This window comes from Macaca mulatta, chromosome 6 (assembly GCF_049350105.2).
Source record: "Macaca mulatta isolate MMU2019108-1 chromosome 6, T2T-MMU8v2.0, whole genome shotgun sequence".
Lineage (NCBI taxonomy): Eukaryota > Metazoa > Chordata > Mammalia > Primates > Cercopithecidae > Macaca > Macaca mulatta.
The window spans coordinates 176,934,954-176,960,170 of record NC_133411.1 but is presented as its reverse complement, the minus strand read 5'-3'; the positions used below and the strand labels follow the sequence as shown (position 1 = coordinate 176,960,170).

The 25,217-nt window shown below is 42.4% G+C and overlaps 1 protein-coding gene across 1 annotated transcript in view; it reads right to left on the bottom strand.

The window, feature by feature from the left end:
* TENM2 (teneurin transmembrane protein 2) overlaps positions 1-25,217 on the bottom strand; it is a 689,205-nt gene that overhangs the window by 151,995 nt on the left and 511,993 nt on the right. Inside the window, exons 7-8 of the mRNA XM_015141369.3 lie at positions 24,120-24,315; positions 9,436-9,537 (exon numbers count right to left, since the gene is read on the bottom strand). Of these exons, the coding sequence (XP_014996855.3) occupies positions 9,436-9,537; positions 24,120-24,315 (298 nt within the window). The remainder of the gene's footprint in view (positions 1-9,435; positions 9,538-24,119; positions 24,316-25,217) is intronic.

The following is a 25,217-nucleotide window of genomic DNA, read 5'->3' as shown; positions in this document are numbered from 1 at the left end:
TCAGATCATGGATGACCTTGGATATCATTCTAAGAAATGTGATTTTCATTTTCGGAATGTGGCCCCTGACCACCTGCGTCAGACTCCCCCAGGGGACTTGTTAAAAAGGGGCATTCCTGAGCTGCACACCAGTCCTACAAGTCAGATTGGCTGGCATGGGGGAGGAACCTGGAAATACACATTGACAACAATCTCTTCAGATCCATGTCTTTAAACCAAAGCTTTTATAACCACGTGAGAGGCGACTGGGAGCCACCGAAGGTGTTTGAGGAGAGTAGTGACATGCCCCTAAGAGCTTTGGGAGAACTCTGGAGGTGGGGAGGAGAAATACTATCATGGAGAGGCTGGTGGCCAAGTGAGCAGGGCAGTGGCTCCCACAACTTAATATTTATATAGAAAAATCCAGCTGTAAGGATAGAGAGGAAAAATGGAGCAGAGATTGTTGGAGGTCGATGGAACAGGAGTTGGCAGGTGATGGGAGGAGAGAGGGTAAGAACATCAGGCTCTGAGGTCAGAAGATTTCTCTCTCTCTCTATCTCTCTTTCTCTCACTCAGGCTGGAGTGCAGTGGCAAAATCTCTGCTCATTGCAACCTCCATCTCCCAGGTTCAAGCAATCCTCCAAACTCACCCTCCTGAGTAGCTGGGACTACAGGCTTCACTACCATGCCCAGCTAATTTTCATAGTTTTTGTAAAGATGCAATTGCACTACGTTGCCCAGGCTGGTCATGAACTGCTGGGCTCAAGCGATCTGCCTGCCTTGGCCTCTCAGAGTGCTGGGATTATAGGCGTGAGCCACTGTGTCTGGCCAGGAGCTTTTGTTTCAAACCCTGGCTCTGCCACTTTCTACCTAGGAAACTCTTGTTTCCTCTCCTGAAAAGTTTACTTGAGTTCAAACTCAGAATTCTAGTGTGTAACCATCCCACAAGCTGCCTGCAAAGACAAAATTCCTTTATGCCTCACCTCTGAGATCAGTCTCATGGCTAGTCTAGTGTTGAAAGTCCAGGCCAGACTGCCTGGTTTGAATCCCAACAATTCCACTTACTTGCTGAGTGATTTTGAGCAAGTTACTTAAACTCTGTGTGCCTCATGTTCCACATCTATAAAATGGGATGATAATCATCTATAAATTAGGGCTACTGATGATTAAATGATATAATTACGTAGTTGTTCAGCACAGTGGTTGGCATATATAGTAAGAACTCAATAAATGTCAGCTCTGATGATGATGATGATGATTTGTTTTTAGTGCTGGCATGTAGCCATGAGGAATTGGGTGGTGGGTACTTTTGCCAGTTAACAGGAGAAGAATGGCAGGATTCCTGTTTTTTTCTTTCAAAGCTCCACAGAAGCTGGGTAGGAGCTGAAACCAACCCCTAGAGAGAAGACTTTATGTTCCTGTGGTTGTGGCATTTCTGGGCCTCCACTGACAGCTGTTTAGCAGCAGGAGTTGTCATTTCTAATAGCTATTAAATACGCATTACCTAACAACTACGGCTCTGGTGTGTTAAGTTTCTGCTGCAGGTTGAGGCCTCAAGCTCAGCCCAAATAATCCATCCGAGAAGCCAGTGTCAAAACAAAACAAAAAAACCCCAGACACCTCAGTTCTCTTCTGAAATGCAAGGCTGCTTTACAAACAATCCTAGGAAGCACCTGAAGTTAAAGCCTTCACATAAAAGCAAATACAAGGGAAAGGAATAATAATTAAAAAACCTCTAGCCCACAACAAATAGCATTACAGTAATAAGAAAACCGTGCAAGGGGAATAGTAATAACAAAAAAACTGTAGAATAAACAATAACTTGAATAATAAACACAATTATTGCTGGACAGGAGAGGTGCCTGATGGAAAATGGTACAAATTGCTGGGAAAGAAATGCCACTTTTCCTGAAGTTGTGGATCTGAACAGCTTGCCTATTAAGTTGCTCAATTAATGTAATTCTATACTATTCAGTCTTCTTGGTCGCATTTTCTCCATATTCCCTGATGCTAATGGGTTATGTTTGTTGATTCACACCACTGTTCTTTGGTTTATTTGTTTTTGCCTTTACTCCTATGCTACACTAGTTTGCCATGTAGCAATTGCACTGTGCAATATTACAAGAAGGACTGGGAAAATGTTATGGAGGTAATGTCTATTACGGTTTGCGATAGTATTTGTCTCTAGTTCCCAGTGATTTAAATGTGACCAAACCTTCTGTACTTTGTCACAAAAAGCGGGTTTTCCAGGTGACTATTTTGGTGAGTGTCAAAATAAGAATTTACAGTGTATTACTGTCGATTCACTTTGAATTAAAATATATATATTGCAGCAAAAAAAAATTTTTTTTAAAAACTTTGAAAACTTCAAATGTTCATGATGCCTTACAGGCATCCTTACGACCCAGTCTCTCACCGCCCAGGAGACCAGGAGCACCTGTGTGATAAGGCCGGCCTCTGCCCCAGGTTCCCCTTCCGGCCTTCCCTGACTGTGATCTAGTGACATTCAAATGCACCAGTAAAATACCCTATGCCTTTTGCTCCACCCTGACTCGGCAATAAAGGCACTTGGCCACCAGCCCTGACTTTCTCTCAGCTCCCACCTGCCGGGCTGAACCCGATCCCTTGAAGCTGGTCCTACACAGCCCTCTGCATGTGTGCTGTGGCTCCCTCTCTAGAATCTATGAGTATAATAAGTCCCCGAATTTCATATGTCTCTCCCAGCGTGAGTTCCACAGTTGGAGTGATCCTTAAAGACCCCACCAGGGGAACTTACTCCCCCATTTATAACACGCACATTTTATTGCTTTATAAACTTCCTTATTTTCTCCTTTGGAATGTCTATAGCGTTCAAAGTCCGCATCACAGCATTTTGAGCTCCCATTTACGTTACCCCATTGCTTTTAATATGAATTGATCAGACCAGAAGCTCTCGGAAGGCAGAGCCTGTGGTTCCCTCACTCCTCCCTCTAGTCTGGCTCTTAGTGCAGTACCTGTCTCACAGTGGGCACATCACAAGTATTCACTGAATGCATGAGTAAGTTCAGTCCCCTAGACTGACTCAGGACAATGTGTTAGATCCATTCCATGTTATTTCCATGAGCGGGTCAGTTTCATTTTGCCTTCGGAGCCTCTCAGGGCCCCCGAGATGGTGGGGGCTGTGGAATGAACACTCTTGCAAACGCATGCCGACTGATTCCTCCATTCACTGCAAGGATGTCTTCAGATGCCTGATGCAGACTGGCAGGTTTATAAGAAGACAAGGAGCTGCCATTTGCACTGCACATCTGAGGGCACAGGAGGCTCAGTGTGAGGTCAAGAGAGTAAATCCGCATTTCTGTCACTTGGACACATACTCAGTCGCTTGGATGTGATGGGAGTCTCTCTTGCTAACATGGCAAGTTCTCCCCCTGGCAGGAGGGCCCGAGTCTGCCGGCTGCCTGCAGTCACAGAAACTGGCAGAGCTCAAGGCATCCTGGGCACAGCTGTCAGTGAAGGAACAAAGGTCAATGCGAATTTGTGATATGGGAGGACCTTATGTTTGGGGCCTCTTAAGAGTTTTCATCAAGAAAGAAGGACAGGCCTGGCTTGGTGGCTCACACCTGTAATCCCAGCACTTTGGGAGGCCGAGGCAGGTGGATCACCTGAGATCAGGAGTTTGAGACCAGCCTGGCTGACATGGTGAAACCCCATCTCTATGAAAAATCCAAAATTAGCTGGGTGTGGTGGTATGCCCCTGTGATCCCAGATACTCTAGAGGCTGAGGCAATAGAATCGCTTAGACCCTAGGAGAAGGAGGTTGCAGTGAGCTGAGATTGTGCCACTGCACTCCAGCCTGGGTGACAGAGTGAATCTCTGTCTCAAAAAACCAACCAACCAACCAACCAACCAGAAAAGAAAGAAGGACACTGATTATGGCCCACAGCCAGGAGATGGGGCGTCCTGTTCTGGGGAGCAGGAGACTCAGGTGCACCTGTCTTTGCACTTGCTAGCTGATTACCTCATTCTGTTGGCTTGGGGTTACTCCCTGCCAACAGTCAGCAGCTTCTTAAACCCGAAAGTTGTTTGTGAGTGGCAACTTGTCGCAGCCACTGCTAAATTGTGCAGGACCAACGGGATCGAGACTTCCCACCTCTCTGCCTTATGTGTGAGGGGGAACAAAGGCACACACACACACACACATACACACAATCACATTTTACTTTTTTTCTTATTAAAATCAGAAGTGCATCTCTGATGTAATGCACTGAGTAGGGCATAGCATCTTGCTAAAAATGCATAACCTCAATCCAATCACCGGAAAATATCACACAAACCCATACTGAGAGACACTCTACAAAATACCTGACTAATGCTCTTCTAAAAGGTCCAGGTCATAAAAGGCAAGGAATAACTGAGGAACTGTCACAGACTGGTCAGGTTAAAGAGATGAGGGAGACGTGACAAGTAAATGCAATGTGGGATCCTGGATGAGAAACAAAGGGCAAAATTAGGAAAAGTCTGTAAATTAGCTAATGGCTTTGTATGGATGTTAATGTCTTGGCTTTGATCTTTGAGTTACAGAAATTTAAAATGTGGACATAGGGGAAGCTGGGTAAGCTCTGTATGGAAACTCTGTGTTCTATCTGTGCAACTTGTCGGCAAATCTAAACTGATTTCAATATAAGGTTTAAAAAATTGTAGGGGGGAGGATTGGTTAAAATAGAATTTACCTCATATCATTGATATGAAGACAAAGGTACATATTAAGTACTTTACACAATATCTGGTGCATATTGAGTACTTAAAAGCTATTAGTTGTTATTTAAAAACAACTGGAAGTATAGGTTTAACATTTCAGAAGTAAGTTCGGTGCTAATCATTAGATTTTTGCACTTGAACCTGGTGCAGTTAAACCTGTGTGCTTGTGTTTACTTGTTTCTCATTTCATCCCGCAGGTGTGGTCAAGGAATTTTGTTATATTAGGAGCCAGTAGTTATGAATTGAGGTATTTAAGGCTTGAGTCTCTCCAGATCCCAGGCTTATGTGTGCTCAAGTCCACTTTTGGGATTCTTGATGTGAAATAAGTGTGTAAGAAGCTGACTTGGCTTGGATGCTAATCAAAGTGAAAATGGTACTCTCTAGATAGGGTTCATGGGGGCACTAACATTTCCTACAGTTTTCTCTTTTCCAGTTTTCTGGTTTTGACATTGTTCTTTTTAAAATAAATTTATCGCTGGGCACGGTGGCCCATGCCTGTAATCCCAGCACTTTGGGAGGCCAAGGTGGGTGGATCACCTGAGGTTGGGAGTTCAAGACCAGCCTGACCAACATGGAGAAACCCCGTCTTTACTAAAAATACAAAATTAGCCATGTGTGGTGGTGCATGCCTGTAATCCCAGATACCCAGGAGGCTGAGGCAGGTGTAGCACTTGAACCCGGGAGACGGAGGTTGCATGAGCCGAGATCGCATCACTGCACTCCAGCCTGGGCAACAAGAGCAAAACTCCGACTCAAAAAAAAAAAAAAAAAAAAATCTACAGAACTATAATGAATTGACTTAAAGAAGTATGTTAAGTGATTAATAATACTTATGTCCCATGAAACTGGCAGAAATAATAAAGGTGATACATGAAAGATCAAAGATTGGGAAAGAAGGTTTTAGAATGAGGGGAAAGTTCTCTTTGTTAACAATGAAGTAGCTTAAACTGTGGCCATTTAAAAAACACTAAGGCAAAAACATCTATAGGGCAAAAAGGTAGAATCTTACTCCTAGCACTCTTCAACCAACTTCGCCCAGAATAAACGGAGAAATAGGGGGAAAAGCAATTTTATTCTTTAAACACTTCAATTTTGTCCACTGTGTGCATGAACAGCTAAATTAAAGTATACAAGTTCAAAGCCCGATTTCAGGAGCAGCGACTGAGTATGGAGGAGTCACTACTCTTAACATCCACTCAATATTTGTTTCACAAGGATCAATTATATACCATGGCTAATGCACACTTGCAGTGTGCGCCCAGCCACAGTGCAGGTGGTGAATGCAAAACACACACTGAGAGTCCTTTTAAGCAGCTAAATGGACACCCCATTACAGATCCATAATGCAGAATGGACGCTCATCTGCAAATGGATTTAAAGCAAAGGGTTCTTAAATGGCCAGGGTACTTAGGTTTAAAAGGCCAGTAACTGGATGTGCAGTCAGAGCACACATGGTTTTTAGGATTAATAATACATCGATGTGTGTCAGTGTTAATATACATTTACAGCTCACAGGCCGTGCGGCTGAGTGTTCAGCCTATTTGCAGCCACATATAAAAGGACGACTCTGTCCTTCTTCTCATTAATGCTTTCACTCCCAGGAAAATTAGATTACGCAAGGAAAGCCATTCAAATGACACTGAGGTTTTCCTTCCTTTAAAGCCTCTGCTAGGAAAAGCGCTCAGCCTGGTGATGCATGTGCTGTTCTCTGTTCTCCCTGCTCCATCAGTGACCCTCAGAGCCTGAGGGAGGCGCTGCGAGGAGGTCCAGTCTCCACTGTTCACTTTGCTGATGTGCTCCCTGCCATTGATAGAGTGCACTAAGCGTGGCACAGCCCAGAGAGCTGTTGGGCGGCTTCCCGCCTGACACACAGCCCTGAGAGCTGTTGGGTGGCTTCTTGCCTTATTTTTAAAATTATACTTGAAGTTCTGGGATACATGTGCAGAATGTGCAGTTTTGTTACATAGATATACATATGGTTTGCTGCAGCCATCAACCCGTCATCTGGTTTGCCGCATCCATAATAGTTTGCTGCACCCATCAACCCATCATCTACGTTAGGTATTTCTCCTAATGCCATCCCTCCCCTAGCCCCCCACCCCGCAACAGGCCCCATTGTGTGATGTTCCCCTCCCTGTGTCCCTGTGTTCTCATTGTTCAACTCCCACTTATGAGTGAGAACATGTGACGTTTGGTTTTCTGTTCCTGTGTTAGTTTGTTGAGAATGATGATTTCCAGCTTCATCCATGTCTCTGCAAAGGACATGAACTCATCCTTTTTTATGGCTGCATAGTATTTCATGGTGTATATGTACCACATTTTCTTTATCCAGTCTATCATTGATGGGCATTTGGGTTGGTTCCAAGTCTTTGCTATTGTGAATAGTGCTGCAATAAACATACGTGTGCATGTGTCTTTATAGTAGAATGATTTATAATCCTTTGGGTATATACTCAGTAATGGGATTGCTGGGTCAAACGGTATTTCTGGTTCTAGATCCTTGGTATTTCTGGTTCTAGATCCATAACGTAGATCACCACACTGTCTTCCACAATGGTTGAAGTAATTTATACTCCCACCAACAGTGTAAAGGCATTCCTATTTATCCAGATCCTCTCCAGCATCTGTTGTTTCCTGACTTTTTAATGATCGCCATTGTAACTGGCATGAGATGGTATCTCATTGTGGTTTGCAGATGACGTGACTGTATATTTAGAAAACCCCATAGTCTCAGCCAAATTTCTCCTTAAGCTGATAAGCAACTTCAGCAAAATCTCAGGATACAAAATCAATGTGCAAAAATCACAAGCATTCCTATACACCAACAACAGACAGAGTGCCAAATCATGAGTGAACTCCCACTCACAATTGCTACAAAGAGAATAAAATACCTAGGAATACAATTTACAAGGGATGTGAAGGACCTCTTCAAGGAGAACTACAAACCTTGTCTTCTTTTTAAGTTTATCGAAGTTTTCACCATACTGCGTGATGGAAGAGATGCCTGTAAGTGGTGTCATTTAGGAATTAAGTCTCATGCACGTGCCATCAGACCCAGAACTTTAAGTACAGAAAGCCCCCTTCACTTATCAGCATTTGGAAGGCTGGAACCCTCACATCTTTGAAACAGTGAGACTATTTGAAATAGTATTTTTCAGAGCAATTGTGATGAGGGTGGGAAAGGAGAGGTACTATTTAGCATTTACAGAGCAGCTTCACTAATGATTGTCTTGCAGAAAGTCAAGGCAGGAAGGTCTTTTAATAAAGCACACATAAAAATAATGGGAAGATTAGTTACATATATAAATACATAAAATAATATGCATAATTAAATAAGAAAGTCAAGGCCTTTCATGCGTTATTGTACCCTGCTAAGAGCTTTGCGTGTGTTATCTTACACTATCCTCACAATAAACCTAGGAAGTAACTCCCCACTTTTCTAGAAGAGGAAACCAAGGTTCAGAAATGTTAAATCAGTCACTTAATGTCAGACACCCAATGGCAGAGCTGGGATTGGAACCACTTGCTGACTCTGCAGCAAGTGCACTTAACTGTCCCTTCACTATTTTTCAGACTGTGATATGGCCTATTAGTAGGTGGAAAATCAGCGCAATGGGTCATAACTAGTATTAAAAAAAAATGAGGCCGGGCACAGTGGCTCATGCCTGTAATCCCAGTGCTTTGGGAGGATGAAGCGGGTGGATGACTTGAGGTCAGGAGTTCGAGATCAGCCTGGCCAACATGGTGAAACCCTGTTTCTACTAAAAATACAAAAATTAGCTGGGTGTGGTGGCACATGCCTGTAATTCCAGCTTCTTGGGAGGCTGAGGCAGGATAATTGCTTGAACCCGGGACAGGGAAGTTGCAGTGAGCCAAGATCACACCACTGCATTCCAGCTTGGGTGACAGAGTGAGACTCAAAAAATAAAATAAAATAAAAAATGAAATAGGATAGAAAAGAAACATGGAGTAAAATATCATTTTGTGAGTTTCATTTCAATTTCCTACTTGTATTTATACATATACACTTGTGTGTCTGTGTATCTGTGTCTGTGTCTGTGTGTGTGCCTGTGTATAAGTGTGAGATGCTCTGCTCTTCACTACAGCTGCCTCTGAGAGAGCCATTGAAGGTCACACTGAAAGTCTCTTGCAAGCAAGGTGTGTAGCCCCTAAATTCTCTGTTATTGTGAGAAGCATTTTCTTTCTTATATTACCTTTCCCCCAAGAATCTCAGGGCTTCAGCCATTCTGCGCACAGTAGTGTAGATAAATTAATAATACAATTTAAAACCGATTCCACCAAGATAAATAGCGCTTCCTAGATTAAGAGTGTAGCTGGCCAGAATGAATGAAATTTACTAACCCTGAGATGCTTAATCTTCCATTACATGGAAGTTAATGATTATAAGAAAGGAGTGATGGTAATTCACTTCTGCTTTTACAGGAAATCCGACCATCTCATTTTTAGCACATCTTTCTTCTCAGCACACCTCAGTGCCAAGGATAACTGCCCTGCTCCTGTAGGTACATTGGCCAATGGTCATAAATCAAAGCCTACTATTCACCAAAGGCTCATGCCTTCTGGCATGCATGGCCTTGCAAGATGTTTCCAGGGAATTTGCTGGGAAGGCTACATGGGTGCTCCTTCTGTTACCCACTCAGAGAAGCCTAGGGAGGGTCTGTCTTCCAACCATAGCAGGGAAGCGGTGGCACATACCTTTAGCACAGTCTGCTCCTAGAAATCCTGGGAAACAGTGACACACCCCGGACACACATTCACCATTCCCATGGCAATTGCGTGGACAGTCCTGGACTGAATCTGAAAAAGAGATAAATGTAGTGATTACCTTTTCCTCTGCCTACTGGTGCAGTAATTTAACCATTAGTAACTTGCCATTTTTAAAGACCAGTGCTAGCAACCTCAGATGCCTATAATAGGGGATTGGTCAGGAATATGAATGAGTGAAGAAAGAGAATAGGGAGTGGTGGGGACTAGGACAGCTTGAACAGTGCTCTCCAGGTGATGGCCCCAGGCAGGAATGCAGGGCTAGTAGTGCTGTAACTTTTGCTTTTTAAGAATAAACTACCAATCTCATCCATCATAGTGGCTCACAGCTGTAATCCCAGCACTTTGGGAGGCTGAGGCAAGTGGATCACATGAGGTTAGGAGTCCGAGACTAGCCTGGCCAACGTGGTAAAACCCCATCATTACTAAAAAAACACACACACACACACACACACACACACACAATTAGCTGGATGTGGTGGTGCACTCCCGTAATCCCAGCTACTTGGGAGGCTGAGGCAGGAGAATTGCTTGAACCCAGGAGGTGGAGGTTGCAGTGAGCCGAGGTCGTGTCACTGTACTGCAGCCTGGGCAACAAGAGTGAAACTCCATCACACACACACACACAAACACACACACACACACACACACACACACACAAATTGCATGGGCCAGGTACTATTGTAATTGCATGGGCCAGGTACTGTGATGCTGAGGGCACAGCGGCAAATAAAGCCAAGTCGCAGACTGTGTAGGACACTTACATTATCACAACCAGCTCTCAGCAAATTCTAAACTCTAAGGAGATAAATAATTGACCTTATCAACTCGTCATTTACATCAGGTATAACTTCCAATGCCAACCCTCCCCCTCCCCCTCCCCATAATAGGCCCCAGTGTATGATGTTCCCCTTCCAGAGTCCAAGTGATCTCAGTGTTCAATTCTCACCTATGAGTGAGAACATGCGGTGTTTGGTTTTCTGTTCTTGCAATAGTTTGCTGAGAATGATGGTTTCCAGCTGCATCCATGTCCTTACAAAGGACACGAACTCATCCTTTTTTATGGCTACATAGTATTCCATGGTGTATATGTGCCACATTTTCTTAATCCAGTCTGTCACTGATGGACATTTGGGTTGATTCCAAGTCTTTGCTATTGTGAATAGTGCCGCAATAAACATACGTGTGCATGTGTCTTTATAGCAGCATGATTTATAATCCTTTGGGTATATACCCAGTAATCGGATGGCTGGGTCATATGGTATTTCTAGTTCTAGATCCTTGAGGAATCGCCATACTGTTTTCCACAATGGTTGAACCAGTTTGCAATCCCACCAACAGTGTAAAAGTGTTCCTAGTTCTCCATATCCTCTCCAGCACCTGTTGTTTTCTGACTTTTTAATGATTGCCATTCTAACTGGTGTGAGATGGTATCTCGTTGTGGTTTTGATTTGCATTTCTCTGATGGCCAGTGATGATGAGCATTTTTTCATGTGCCTGTTGGCTGTATGCATGTCTTCTTTTGAGAAATGTCTGTTCATATCTTTTGCCCACTTTTTGATGGGGTTGTTTGTTTTTTTCTCGTAAATTTGTTTGAGTTCTTTGTAGGTTCTGGATATTAGCCCTTTGTCAGATGAGCAGATTGCAAAATTTTTCTCCCATTCTGTAGGTTGCCTGTTTACTCTGATGGTAGTTTCTTTTGCTGTGCAGAAGCTTTTTAGTTTAATTAGATCCCATTTGTCAATTTTGGCTTTTGTTGCTGTTGCTTTTGGTATTTTAGACATGAAGTCCTTGCCCACGCCTATGTCCTGAATGGTATTACCTAGGTTTTCCTCTAGGGTTTTTATGGTTTTAGGTCTAACATTTAAGTCTCTAATCCATCTTGAATTAATTTTCATATAAAGAGTAAGGAAAGGATCCAGTTTCAGCTTTCTACTTATGGCTAGCCAATTCTCCCAGCACCATTTATTAAATGGGGAATTCTTTCCCCATTTCTTGCTTTTCTCAGGTTTGTCAAAGATCAGATGGCTGTAGATGTGTGCTATTATTTCTGAGGGCTCTGTTCTGTTCCATTGGTCTATATCTCTGTTTTGGTACCAGTACCATGCTGTTTTGGTTACTGTAGTCTTGTAGTATAGTTTGAAGTCAGGTAGCGTGATGCCTCCAGCTTTGTTCTTTTGACTTAGGATTGTCTTGGCAATGCGGGCTCTTTTTTGGTTCCGTATGAACTTTAAAGCAGTTTTTTCCAATTCTATGAGGAAAGTCATTGGTAGCTTGATGGGGATGGCATTGAATCTATAAATTACCTTGGGCAGTATGGCCATTTTCACGATGTTGATTCTTCCTATCCATGAGCATGGTATGTTCTTCCATTTGTTTGTGTCCTCTTTTATTTCACTGAGCAGTGGTTTGTAGTTCTCCTTGAAGAGGTCCTTTACATCCCTTGTAAGTTGGATTCCTAGGTATTTTATTCTCTTTGAAGCAATTGTGAATGGAATTTTATTCATGATTTGGCTCTCTGTTTGTCTGTTACTGGTGTATAAGAATGCTTGTGATTTTTGCACATTGATTTTGTATCCTGAGACTTTGCTGAAGTTGCTTATCAGCCTAAGGAGATTTTGGGCTGAGATGATAGGGTTTTCTAAATATACAATCATGTCGTCTGCAAACAGGGACAATTTGACTTCTTCTTTTCCTAACTGAATACTCTTTATTTTTTTTCTTGCCTGATTGCCCTAGCCAGAGCTTTCAACACTATGTTGAATAGGAGTGGTGAGAGAGGGCATCCCTGTCTTGTGCCAGTTTTCAAAGGGAATGCTCCCAGTTTTTGCCCATTCAGTATGATATTGGCTGTGGGTTTGTTATAAATAGCTCTTAATATTTTGAGATACGTTCCATCAATACTGAATTTATTGAGAGTTTTTAGCATGAAGGGCTGTTGAATTTTGTCAAAGGCCTTTTCTGCATCTATTGAGATAATCATGTGGTTTTGTCTTTGGTTCTGTTTATATGCTGGATTACGTTTATTGATTTGCATATGTTGAACAAGCCTTGCATCCCAGGGATGAAACCTTTTTGATCATGGTGGATAAGCTTTTTGATGTGCTGCTGGATTCGGTTTGCCAGTATTTTATTGAGGATTTTTGCATCAATATTCATCGGGGATATTGGTCTAAAATTCTCTTTTTTTGTTGTGTCTCTGCCAGGCTTTGGTATCAGGATGATGTTGGCCTCAAAATGAGTTAGGGAGGATTCCCTCTTTTTCTATTGATTGGAATAGTTTCAGAAGGAATGGTACCAGCTCCTCCTTGTACCTCCAGTAGAATTCGGCTGTGAATCCGTCTGGTCCTGGACTTTTTTTGTGGGTAGGCTATTAATTATTGCCTCAATTTCAGAGCCTGCTATTGGTCTATTTAGGGATTCAACTTCTTCCTGGTTTAGTCTTGGGAGAGTGTAAGTGTCCAGGAAATTATCCATTTCTTCTAGGTTTTCTAGTTTATTTGTGTAGAGGTGTTTATAGTATTCTCTGATGGTAGTTTGTATTTCTGTGGGGTTGGTGGTGATATCCCCTTTATCATTTTTTATTGCGTCTATTTGATTCTTCTCTCTTTTCTTCTTTATTAGTCTGGCTAGGGGTCTACCAATTTTGTTGATCTTTTCAAAAAACCAGTTCCTGGATTCATTGATTTTTTGGAGGCTTTTTTGTGTCTCTATCTCCTTCAGTTCTGCTCTGATCTTAGTTATTTCTTGCCTTCTGCTAGCTTTTGAATGTGTTTGCTCTTGCTTCTCTAGTTCTTTTAATTGTGATGTTAGGGTGTCAATTTTAGATCTTTCCAGCTTTCTCTTGTGGGCATTTAGTGCTATAAATTTCCCTCTACACACTGCTTTAAATGTGTCCCAGAGATTCTGGTATGTTGTATCTTTTTTCTCATTGGTTTCAAAGAACATCTTTATTTCTGCCTTCATTTCGTTATGTACCCAGTAGTCATTCAGGAGCAGGTTGTTCAGTTTCCATGTAGTTGAGCGGTTTTGATTGAGTTTCTTAGTCCTGAATTCTAGTTTGATTGCACTGTGGTCTGAGAGACAGTTTGTTATAATTTCTGTTCTTTTACATTTGCTGAGGAGTGCTTTATTCCAACTTTGTGGTCAATTTTGGAATAAGTGCGATGTGGTGCTGAGAAGAATGTATATTCTGTTGATTTGAGGTGGAGAGTTCTGTAGATATCTATTAGGTCTGCTTGGTGCAGAGTTGAGTTCAATTCTTGGATATATCCTTGTTAACTTTCTGTCTCGTTGATCTGTCTAATGTTGACAGTGGGGTGTTAAAGTCTCCCATTATTATTGTATGGGAGTCTAAGTCTCTTTGTAATTCTCTAAGGACTTGCTTTATGAATCTGGGTGCTCCTGTATTGGGTTCATATATATTTAGGATAGTTAGCTCTTCCTGTTGAATTGATCCCTTTACCATTATGTAATGGCCTTCTTTGTCTCTTTTGATCTTTGATGGTTTAAAGTCTGTTTTATCAGAGACTAGGATTGCAACCCCTGCTTTTTTTTGTTCTCCATTTGCTTGGTAGATCTTCCTCCATCCCTATATTTTGAGCCTATATGTGTCTCTGCATGTGAGATGGGTCTCCTGAATACAGCAAACTGATGGGTCTTGACTCTTTATCCAATTTGCCAGTCTGTGTCTTTTAATTGGACCATTTAGTCCATTTATCTTTAAGGTTAATATTGTTATGTGTGAACTTGATCCTATCACTGTGATGTTAGCTGGTTATTTTGCTCGTTGGTTGATGCAGTTTCTTCCTAGCATTGATGGTCTTTACATTTTGGCATGTTTTTGCAATGGCTGGTACCGGTTGTTTCTTTTCATGTTTAGTGCTTCCTTCAGGGTCTCTTGTAGGGCAGACCTGGTGGTGACAAAATCTCTAAGCATTTGCTTGTCTGTAAAGGATTTTATTTCTCCTTCACTTATGAAACTTAATTTGGCTGGGTATGAAATTCTGGGTTGAAAATTCTTTTCTTTAAGAATGTTGAATATTGGCCCCCACTCTCTTTTGGCTTGGAGAGTTTCTGCCGAGATATCTGCTGTTAGTCTGATGGGCTTCCCTTTGTGGGTAACGTGACCTTCCTCTCTGGCTGCCCTTAACATTGTTTCCTTCATTTCAACTTTGGTGAATCTGACAATTACGTGTCTTGGAGTTGCTCTTTTCGAGGAGTATCTTTGTGGCCGTTCTTTGTATTTCCTGAATTCGAATGTTGGCCTGCCTTACTACGTTGGGGAAGTTCTCCTAGATGATATCCTGAAGAGTGTTTTCCAACTTGGTTCCATTTTCCTCCTCACTTTCAGGCACACCAATCAGACGTAGATTTGGTCTTTTCACATAATCCCATATTTCTTGAAGGCTTCGTTCATTTCTTTTTCCTCTTTTTTCTCTAGACTTCTCTTCTCACTTCATTTCATTCATTTGATCTTCAATCATTGATACTCTTTTTTCCAGTTGATCAAGTCAGTTACTGAAGCTTGTGCATTTGTCACATATTTCTCATGTCATGGTTTTTATCTCTGTCAGTTCATTTATGGCCTTCTCTGTATTGATTATTCTAGTTATCCATTCTTCCATTCTTTTTTCAAGATTTTTAGTTTCTTTGCACTGGGTACATAGTTCCTCCTTTAGCTCTGAGAAGTTTGATCGACTGAAGCCTTCTTCTCTCAACTCGTCAAAGTCATTCTCCATTCAGCTTTGATCTGTTGCTGGCGATGAGCTGTGTTCCTTTGGAGGGGGAGATGTGCTCTGATTTTTTGAATTTCCAGCTTTTCTGCCCTGCTTTTTCCCCATTTTTGTGGTTTTATCTGCCTCTGGTCTTTGATTATGGTGACGTACTGATGGGGTTTTGGTGTGGGTGTCCTTTCTGTTTGTTAGTTTTCCTTCTAACAATCAGGACCCTCAGTTGTAGGTCTGTTGGAGTTTGCTTGAGGACCACTCCAGACGCTGTTTTCCTGGGTATCAGCAGCAGAGGCTGCAGAAGATAGAATATCGCTGAAGAGCGAGTTCTGCTGTCTGATTCTTGCTCTGGAAGCTTCGTCTCAGGGGTGTACCCTGCCATGTGTGGTGTGAGGTGTCAGTCTGCACCTAGTGGGGGATGTATCCCAGTTAGGCTACTCAGGGGTCAGGGACCCACTTGAGCAGGCAGTCTGTCCATTCTCAGATCTCAACCTCCGTGCTGGGAGATCCATTGCTCTCTTCAAAGCTGTCAGACAGGGTCATTCAATAGTCATATTCTTTAAAAATTATTACCCCATCATCCTAATTTTTGTCCTAAAACAAAATACCTTTAGACTTTCAGGTTCCAAATTACTAAGATGATGAAAAGGAAAGTATAAGCCACTATTCCCAAAATGTGATGTTATATCACCCTTGGAGAGTTGGGGACTTTGACCTGGTGACATAGTATGAAAGGCTGTGAAGTCTAATTGTTCCTAATGGAGTTACCTGAGAGTGATAAAGGATGTGTTTCCTTTAAACCTGATTTCCCATTTACTCCTACTCTGGATTGAAACTCCGAATCATACCATTCTGTTTTCTTCCTACAGTGTTTCCTTTAAACCTGATTTCCCATTTACTCCTACTCTGGATTGAAACTCCGAATCATACCATTCTGTTTTCTTCCTACAGTGTTTCCTTTCTCAGCCCTCATCTTCCAGAACTACACTGTAGTTGGTTTCTGGCAGTCTGAGGAAAACTCAATGAGTATATTTGCTTTTTCAAAATCAGACAAAAGACTATAGACCCCATCAAGCCAGTTTCCTTAATGTATAACAATAATTAACATTTCAGACTGAAACTCCTTGAGGTTGGCTGTGTAAATGTCGGCTGAGAAGCATCCAGGTGGCTACTTATTTGTTTCATTTATTCATCCCTCATTCAAAAAGCGTTAGGTGCTTTTGTGGATCAGCAAATCAGTAATTTCACAGGGTGCTGGGAGACCATTCTCCCTGGGTCTCTCATGTTTCTGAATGTCTTGAGAGCACAGGCATTGACTGCCTTAGTTCTGAACTATCTTTTCAAGGCTGTCTGTATTGGGAACAGCCTTGGGAGACAGCAGTAGTGTCTCTCTTCTGAGTAAAGGGCAGGTTTACTTATTACCCAGTATAGTAAAGACAATGTCTCCCTCTGGAACAAAGAATAAGCATGCTTACTGCCTATTCTAAGAGACTCGGGTTCAGTAAGCTCAGGGTTTTTCTTCTGCAATGCAACCCACGATATGTACTGGCATAACCCGACCTGAGGGAAGCCCTGAGGAGTTACTCTGAGGGAACTGGGGCTTGGGGAACCAGAACACATACTGACACTCTGGATATTGCATTGCTCTGAGTAATAAAGTCCCTTATCTCTGACCCATGAGTCTCATGTCTTCTGATGGCATCCATGAAACTGTGTCAGGCTAACATGTTAGCTTGCAACTAGGGTAAGGTCTCAGATCTGTCACATTCTTACATATGATTCAGTCTACTAACTGAGCACTTATATTATGCAAGGCACTATATAAAAAGGCATTGGAGATACCACAGTGAAAATGACAGACATAGTCTCCTCATATGCAAAGCCCTCATAAAACTTTGCACAATAATAGAGAATACAAGCAAAAAAAAAAATCAAGCAAATTGAATAAGTAAAAATTACAATAAGTGCTTTGAAGAGAATAGGATACTGAGATGGAGTAACAGGAGGAAGCTACCTAAAGAGAGTGTTCAGGGAGGGCCTCTCTACTCTATGCAAGTGACTCTGAAGGATGAGCTGAAACCAGCAAGCAAAGAGCTGAGGGAAGGGTGTTCCAGGTCAGAGGAACAGCTTATGCAAAGGCTCTGGGGTGGGAAAGAGAGGAACTGAATCCAATATGGATGCAGGGTAGCAAACAAGGGAGAGTGTGACATTAGTTGAGTTTGGAGAGATCCAGACAGGGAGACGGATCATCCAGGGACATGTAGGCCAGCAGTCTCCAACCTTTTTGCCACCAGGGACTGGTTACATGGAAGACAATTCTTCTACAGACTGGGGCTTGGGGATGGTTTCAGCATGATTCAAGCACATACATTTATTGTGTATTTTATTTCTATTATTATTACATTGTAATATATAATGAAATAACTATACAACTCACGATAATGTCGAATCAATGGGAGCCCTGAGCTTGATTTTCTGCAACTACATGGTCCCATCTAGGGGTGATGGGAGACAGTGACATATCATCAGGCTTTAGATTCTCATAAGGAGCACACAACCTAGATCCCTTGCATGCACAGTTCACAATAGGGTTTGCCCTCATATGATAATCTAATGCCGCTGCTGATCTGATAGGGGGTGGAGCTCAGGCGCTAATGCAAGCAATAAAGATAAAGCTTCACTTGCTCACCCACTGCTCCCCTCTTGCTCTGTGGCCCAGTTCCTAATTGGCCACAGACCTCATTGTGATCTGTGCATGCGAGGGATCTGGGTTGCATGCTCCTTATGAGAATCTAATGCCTGATGATTTATCACTGTCTCCCATGACCCCCAGATGGGATCATCTAGTTGCAGGAAAACAAGCTCAGGGCTTCCGCTGATTCGACATTATGGTGAATACTGATCTGTGGCCCTAGGGTTGAGGACCCCTGCTATAGGCCATGTGGATGACTTGGGTTCTATTCTGGAACTTCTGGGTATAAATGAAACATTTAAACAGAGGAACATCATTCTTCAGCTTGCATTTTTTGAAGTCCTTCCTACGGTGAAGTAGAGATTGTTTCTCACTGAGCATCTGGGTCTGGGGATGGTTTGGTGGAAATTGACATTCCTGAGGTCAAGGCTCCCTGTTCTCAAAACTTACGTCTTTGGCACTCAAGCAGCAAAGGTCCAGGGAGCTCTTTGCCACCACAATCCCATGGAAAAGGCCCGAGATCTTTGCACAGTTTCTTTGCTTGGCTGGAGGGCTTCACTTGAGGTATTTATCATTGTGTCTCAGCTCCTGGATGTCTTCCTCACTTTCCTCGATCTGGACTTTGTATCACTTCCTCTTTGCTCTTGTAATTCTTATATATATCTATCTTCTCTCACCAAGCCCTCGATTTGAACTGTTCATCAAGGTATTTTCAATGCTTGGTATACAAGAGGTCCTTGGTAAAAAGTTGTCCAAGTGTGATTATGTGTGTGTGTGTCTGTGTGTCTATGTCTATGTGTGTGTGTGTCTGTGTGTCTGTGTATGTTTGTGCGTGTCTGTGTGTCTGTGTATGTCTGTGTGTGTCTGTGTGTCTGTGTATGTCTATGTGTGTGTGTATGTGTATGTCTGTGTGTATGTGTGTGTCTGGGTGTCTATGCCTATGTGTGTGTGTGTCTGTGTGTGTGTCTATGTCTATGTCTGTGTGTCTATGTGTATATGTGTGTGTGTCTGTGTATGTCTGTGTGTGTGCGTCTGTGTATGTCTATGTGTGTGTGTGTCTGTGTGTCTGTGTATGTCTATGTGTATGTGTGTCTGTGTGTGTGTCTATGTCTATGTGTGTTTGTGTGTCTGTGTGTGTGTCTGTGTGTAAGTGTATGTCTATGTCTATGTGTGTGTCTGTGTATGTCTGTGTGTGTGTATGTCTATGTCTATGTGTGTGTGTGTCTGTGTATGTCTATGTGTGTGTGTCTATGCATATGTGTGTGTCTGTGTGTCTGTGTGTGTGCCTAAGTCTATGTGTGTGTGTCTCTGTGTGTCTATGTCGATATGTGTGTTTGTCTGTGTGTATGTCTATGTCTATGTCTGTGTGTGTGTATGTCTATGTGTGTGTGTGTCTGTGTATGTCTATGTGTGTGCGTCTGTGTGTGTATGTCTATGTGTGTGTGTGTCTGTGTATGACTGTGTATGTGTGTCTATGTGTGTGTGTGTATGTCTATGTGTGTGTGTGTATGTCTATGTGTGTGTGTGTCTGTGTATGACTATGTATATGTGTGTCTGTGCATGTCTATGTGTGTGTGTGTCTGTGTGTATGTGTATGTCTGTGTGTCTGTGTATGTGTGTGTGTCTGTGTGTATGTGTATGTCTGTGTGTCTGTGTGTGTGTGTGTCTGTGTGTATGTGTATGTCTATGTGCATGTGTGTATCTGTGTATGTCTATGTGTGTGTGTCTATGCATATGTGTGCGTCTGTGTGTGTGTCTGTGTGTGTGCCTAAGTCTATGTGTGTGTGTCTCTGTGTGTCTATGTCGATATGTGTGTTTGTCTGTGTGTGTCTATGTCTATGTCTGTGTATGTATATGTCTATGTGTGTGTGTCTGTGTGTGTATGTCTATGTGTGTGTGTCTGTGTATCTGTGTATGTCTATGTGTGTGTGTGTGTGTCTGTGTATCTGTGTATGTCTGTGTGTGTGTGTCTGTGTGTATGTGTGTGTGTGTATGTCTATGTGTGTGTGTATCTGTGTATGTCTATGTGTGTCTGTGTATGTCTGCATGTGTGTCTGTGTATATCTATGTGTGTGTCTGTGTATTTCTATGTGTGTGTGTGTTTCTGTGTGTCTGTGTATGTCTGTGTGTGTGTTTCTGTGTGTCTGTGTATGTCTGTGTGTGTGTTTCTGTGTGTCTGTGTATGTCTATGTGTGTGTGTGTCTGTGTGTGTCTATGTGTGTGTGTCTATGTGTGTGTGTGTCTATGTGTTGTGTCTATGTGTGTCTCTGTGTGTATGTGTGTCTGTGTGTCTATGTGTGTGTCTGTGTGTAAGTGTATGTCTATGTGTGTCTGTGTATGTCTGTGTGTGTGTATCTGTGTGTCTGTGTGTGTGTGTCTGTGTGTGTGTGTCTATGTGTGTCTCTGTGTGTGTCTGTGTGTGTGTCTGTGTGTGTGTCTGTGTGTATGTGTGTATATGTGTGTCTGTGTATGACTATGTGTGTGTGTGTCTGTGTGTGTGTATGTGTGTCTGTGTGTGTGTCTGTGTATGTCTGTGTGTGTGTGTATGTGTGTCTGGGTGTCTGTGACTATGTGTGTGTGTCTGTGTGTCTGTGTGTGTGCCTGTGTATGTCTATGTGTGTGTGTGTCTCTGCGTGTGTGTGTCTGTGTGTCTGTGTGTGTGTCTGTGTGTCTGCATGTGGGGGAGGAGAATTCTAAATAAACAGTAATTGTCATAAACAGTATTTTTCATTTAACTTTCCCAACAACTCATATTGAAAGTATTTTGATAGTTTCTGAGGGAGAAACAATGATGTGGCAAAGCTCAAATAAAAAGGAACTCACAATCCCCTTTCTCCAACACTCAGTTAAATATTTTTAAGATATTATCAGTTTTCCTTTTTGTTTACATTTTCTTGAGGAAGAAGTGGCCTCCGGAAGTGAGATCAAGCCCAGGGAATGGGATTTTACCCAAGTGGAGGCTAGCATCGTGCTTCCAGAAAGCCGTTCTGTTGTCTCGAGAAGAAACTAATTTCTGAAAGCAGGCTGCTTCTCTCCAAAACACATCAAAAGACTTCCCCAAGTCGAAGGTATATTTAGTGTGATCGCTGGTTGACACCTGTCTAACATTTTCCTTCTGTTTCACATCACGGGGGTTTACAGCACTCCTGGCTGCTCTTGATGGAGAACGTTCTGATGATAGTTATGTGTGGGAGAACCTCGAATCAAATAAAACACTGTTCTTTTCCCTGCACTTCAGGCCAATTACTATCATTGCTCCATCAAGATGTCTGCCCAACTATTAGGCCGATTACCTTTGACTTTCTCTTTGAGATACAGTCCAGACAAGAGCAATCCTCTTGGGAGAATTGCTATTCCCAGCTCCAACAGGCCAGGGTGGATGATGGCCCGTGGGAAGGGAATTTCACTACCACAACGCCTGTGTCCATGTGAATAAAGGAGAAGGAGGACAGAAGCTGTTGGGAAATAATCTGAAACCCAGAAAATGTGCTAAGTTTAGAGGGAAAAGGATTTAGTTGGCTAGAATCCAAAGAAATCCAGTGGTTAAGAGCACAGGCTCTGGAAAGTATGAATCCTGATTTCACCTTTTCCTGGCTGTGTGTGACCTTGGGCAAGTTTTCTAACTGCGTTCAGCCTTGGATTCCTCAGTTGGAAAATGCAGAGAATTGTGATAGTGCTACCTCATGTGGCCACTCCATGGGTTGAGGAAGCAAGAGACACGAAGGCATAATACCGGGGCTAGCACACTGTTGACGCTCTATAAATGCATAGCTGTTCTTGTTGTTATGAACCACTTCTCTGAATTCTTGTAGACCCCAGCTGAGCCAGCTGCTGTGCAGGGTGTGTGCTGTCACGTATGTGTCAAGCCTCTTGAGTTTAAACACAAAGCGACACAAAGGAAGTAATTTCTCATCATGTTCTTAAACTAAAGATTTAAAAAATCTCAACATCTCAAGCTGGTTCCAAATTTGTTTCTAGTTTTTTCCTTTTGTGAGCTAGTCTCTACCCTATTACTTTTCTTCCCCATTGGTACCTAACCTAATTCTGGGTATTTTCCCTTTGTGGAACGCTTCTCCACTGACTTTCATTATACAAAGTTTAGGACATGACTTTAGAGTAGGGGTTGGCAAACTTTGTCTGTAAAGGGACAGAGAGTAACGATTTAGGCTTTGTGGGCCATATGGTCTCTGCTGCAATGACTCAACTCTGCCGTGACAGTGGGAAAGCTGCCATAGACAATATGTAAACAGATGTATGGGGCTGTGCTCCAATAAAACTTTATTCAAAAAAACAGGCAGTGGGCCAGATTCAGCCCATGGGCTACAGTGGAGCCAACTCCTGCTTTGGAGCATTTGGCCAGTCTTGACAGGGTCAGCCTTTGCTTAGCAGAGGGAATAAGGATTGATGTGAATCCCATGGTCAGTACCAAAACTCGATGTGATTTCACACCATTCTGAAGTGTGGCCACTGATGAAGAATTGCCACCTGAATTTCAGGATGGATTACATAGCTCTTTGAAGAATCATGGAGCCCCTCAGAAAAATCCATGGGGCCAATAGAAAAGTTCTTAAAATGTAATCAACAGAAAAACAGCGATACTAGATGTATTCCTAAAGAAAAAAAAATCGGATGTCATTTAGTGACCACCAACTCATGCCACACACGTTTTATTTGTCATGATACTCACATCACCCTCTACTTCTGGATGTGGTCATTACCTTTTCACAGATGATGAAACTGAGGCTCAGAGAGATAAGTGAATTGCCCAGTTAACATGTGGGGAAGCAAATCTTGGATTTAATGCTGGAGCTACCAAGTCTTTCTTCAAGAAGCCACCTTGTGTGCGCTTCCTCCGTGAATCTTGAGATCTACAGCTAAAAGTTGTTGGGACACATGGTGTTGTACAAAGGTGGTGGACAAGACCTAGAAGCCCATGCCATTTCCACTGTTTCCACAGCCTGGGTCTTTGAGAGGTTCAGCTTTCTGAATCTCAATTTATTCTTCTGTGAAATGGGTCTATTAATCTCCCCTGATTCACAGAGGTTCTACCCAGGATCAATTATTATTGTCAGGAGGAAGATTAAAAATCCCAGTAACATAACTTTAATGAAAATATCTGCAGCTTCTTTGCTTGTTAACATACTTAGGGTTTGTTGTAGAAAAACTTTATGAAACCTTCCTCAAGCGAATGACCGTTTTAGAGCTTTGTATTGCATGTATAAGGACATTTTGGTTGAAACTTCGCTTTTCCCTTGGCAGCTAATAGAAGGCAGGGCTACCCTATGCCAAAATGATAAGTACTTAATTAAAACACTTTGAGATTTACCTACTTAAGAATGAAAACATGATTTTTAAATGTCTATATAATTTATCTGATTTAAAGTTTTTAAAAAATCACTTTTTATTAATATTTTGAGGTTCCCTTAATTTTTAAGAAAAATTCCGAGCTGGTGTGAATTGCCAGTAGTTTCTCTACTATATGCTTAGAGATTTATATATTTATTCTAGTTAATCCCCACAATGGCCCTATGAGGTGGGCATTCATGTTAGTTCTATTTTACTATGAGGAAACTGAGGCTTATCAAAGTCAAGTGATTTGCTTAGGTTGTGTGGTCAGGACTCAACCCAGGCAGTCTGACCTAAACTCTTAACCTCAATTTCATCCTTGGTGGCTCTTTCATGGTTTAAGCAGCATTTCCATTTAATCAGAGCTAGTTTCAGGTGTGTGACACTATAAGGTCTAAACAAAGGATCCTTGTTGGTTGTCATCTGTACTAGAAACTACCTTAGAAGGGCCGGGCGCGGTGGCTCAAGCCTGTAATCCCAGCACTTTGGGAGGCCGAGACGGGCGGATCACGAGGTCAGGAGATCGAGACCATCCTGGCTAACACAGTGAAACCCCGTCTCTACTAAAAATACAAAAAAAATTAGCCGGGTGAAGTGGCGGGCGCCTGTAGTCCCAGCTACTTGGGAGGCTGAGGCAGGAGAATGGCGTGAACCCGGGAGGCGGGGCTTGCAGTGAGCTGAGATCCGGCCACTGCACTCCAGCCTGGGCAACAGAGCCAGACTCCGTCTCAAAAAAAAAAAAAAAAAAAAAAAAAGAAACTACCTTAGAAGATGTGTTTTCTGCAGAGAAGCCCAGAACATTTCCATCTTCCCTTCATGGTGTACCATCTCAGAGATCCCACACCTACCTAGGACAACGGTGTTGAAGGAAACCATCTCTTTGTCTTTTCCATCATTGTAGAAGGCCAGATGCCACAGGCCCACATCCAGGTACTGCACAAACACGGCTTCGTTCTGAACCAAGGTCTGTATGCTCCGGCGTTCCCTGGGAGATTCAACCACACTCCACTTCTCCTTCCCGTCCAGACGTTCCATGAAGTCATACTGGGTAAAGAAGAGAGAGTACCATGTATGAGACAAGGTGCAGATGTGGTCCCATACGTGGCACCTTCCCCTCCTATCCATTTGTTAATGGAGAAAGACCTTTTTTTGTAGCACATTTTGCTATGAACTTATTCAGGAAAACAAGAGCCGCAAAATGTGTAACAGTAACAGTCATTATTTATTATGCTTCATAATGATTGCTACTATTAATACTTTTATTACTCTGGGTCACAATCTCTTATCTGCTGTCCTGAAATCCAAAGAGCTTTAACCCAAAGTTTTTCTTTTGTTTGTTTGTATGTGTGTGTTGTGTGTGTGTGTGTGTGCGCGCGTGTGTGTGGTGGAGGGAGTGGTACATGCTGTTGCTCCAGTCCCCCTCTGTATTATATAATACAGAGGATATGCAAAGTATAACTTTTCCGTAATCCTCCAAATTATGAATTCCAAAATGTAATCGGTTGCCTGAGCGTTTCAGATAAAGAATTATGAACCCATGTTACCAGCTACCATTTTATTGATTATTTACTAGGAGAAATGGCACAGCAGAATGGCCATGATGAGGGCTATGGAGCCTGAGAGAATCCTGAATGAGGTGCTTACTAGCTTCCCCTGTCTGTGCCTCAGTTTCCCCATTGGCAAAACTGAAAATAAGAGTATCTGTGTTACGGGGTTGTTGTGAGGATTCAGATAATATTTAGAACAGTGCCTGGCACCCAGCAAACACAAAATACGTGTTAGCCATCATGATCATTGTCATCATTTTATTCAGTTCTTGAAGAAACCCTGATTTGGTACCTATCTTGGTATAATTTACATCCATATTTTACAGATAAGAAAGCTGAGGCTCAGAGAAGTCAAGCAACTTTTCCAAAGTCACGCAGCTCCTAAGTGGCCAAGCAAGA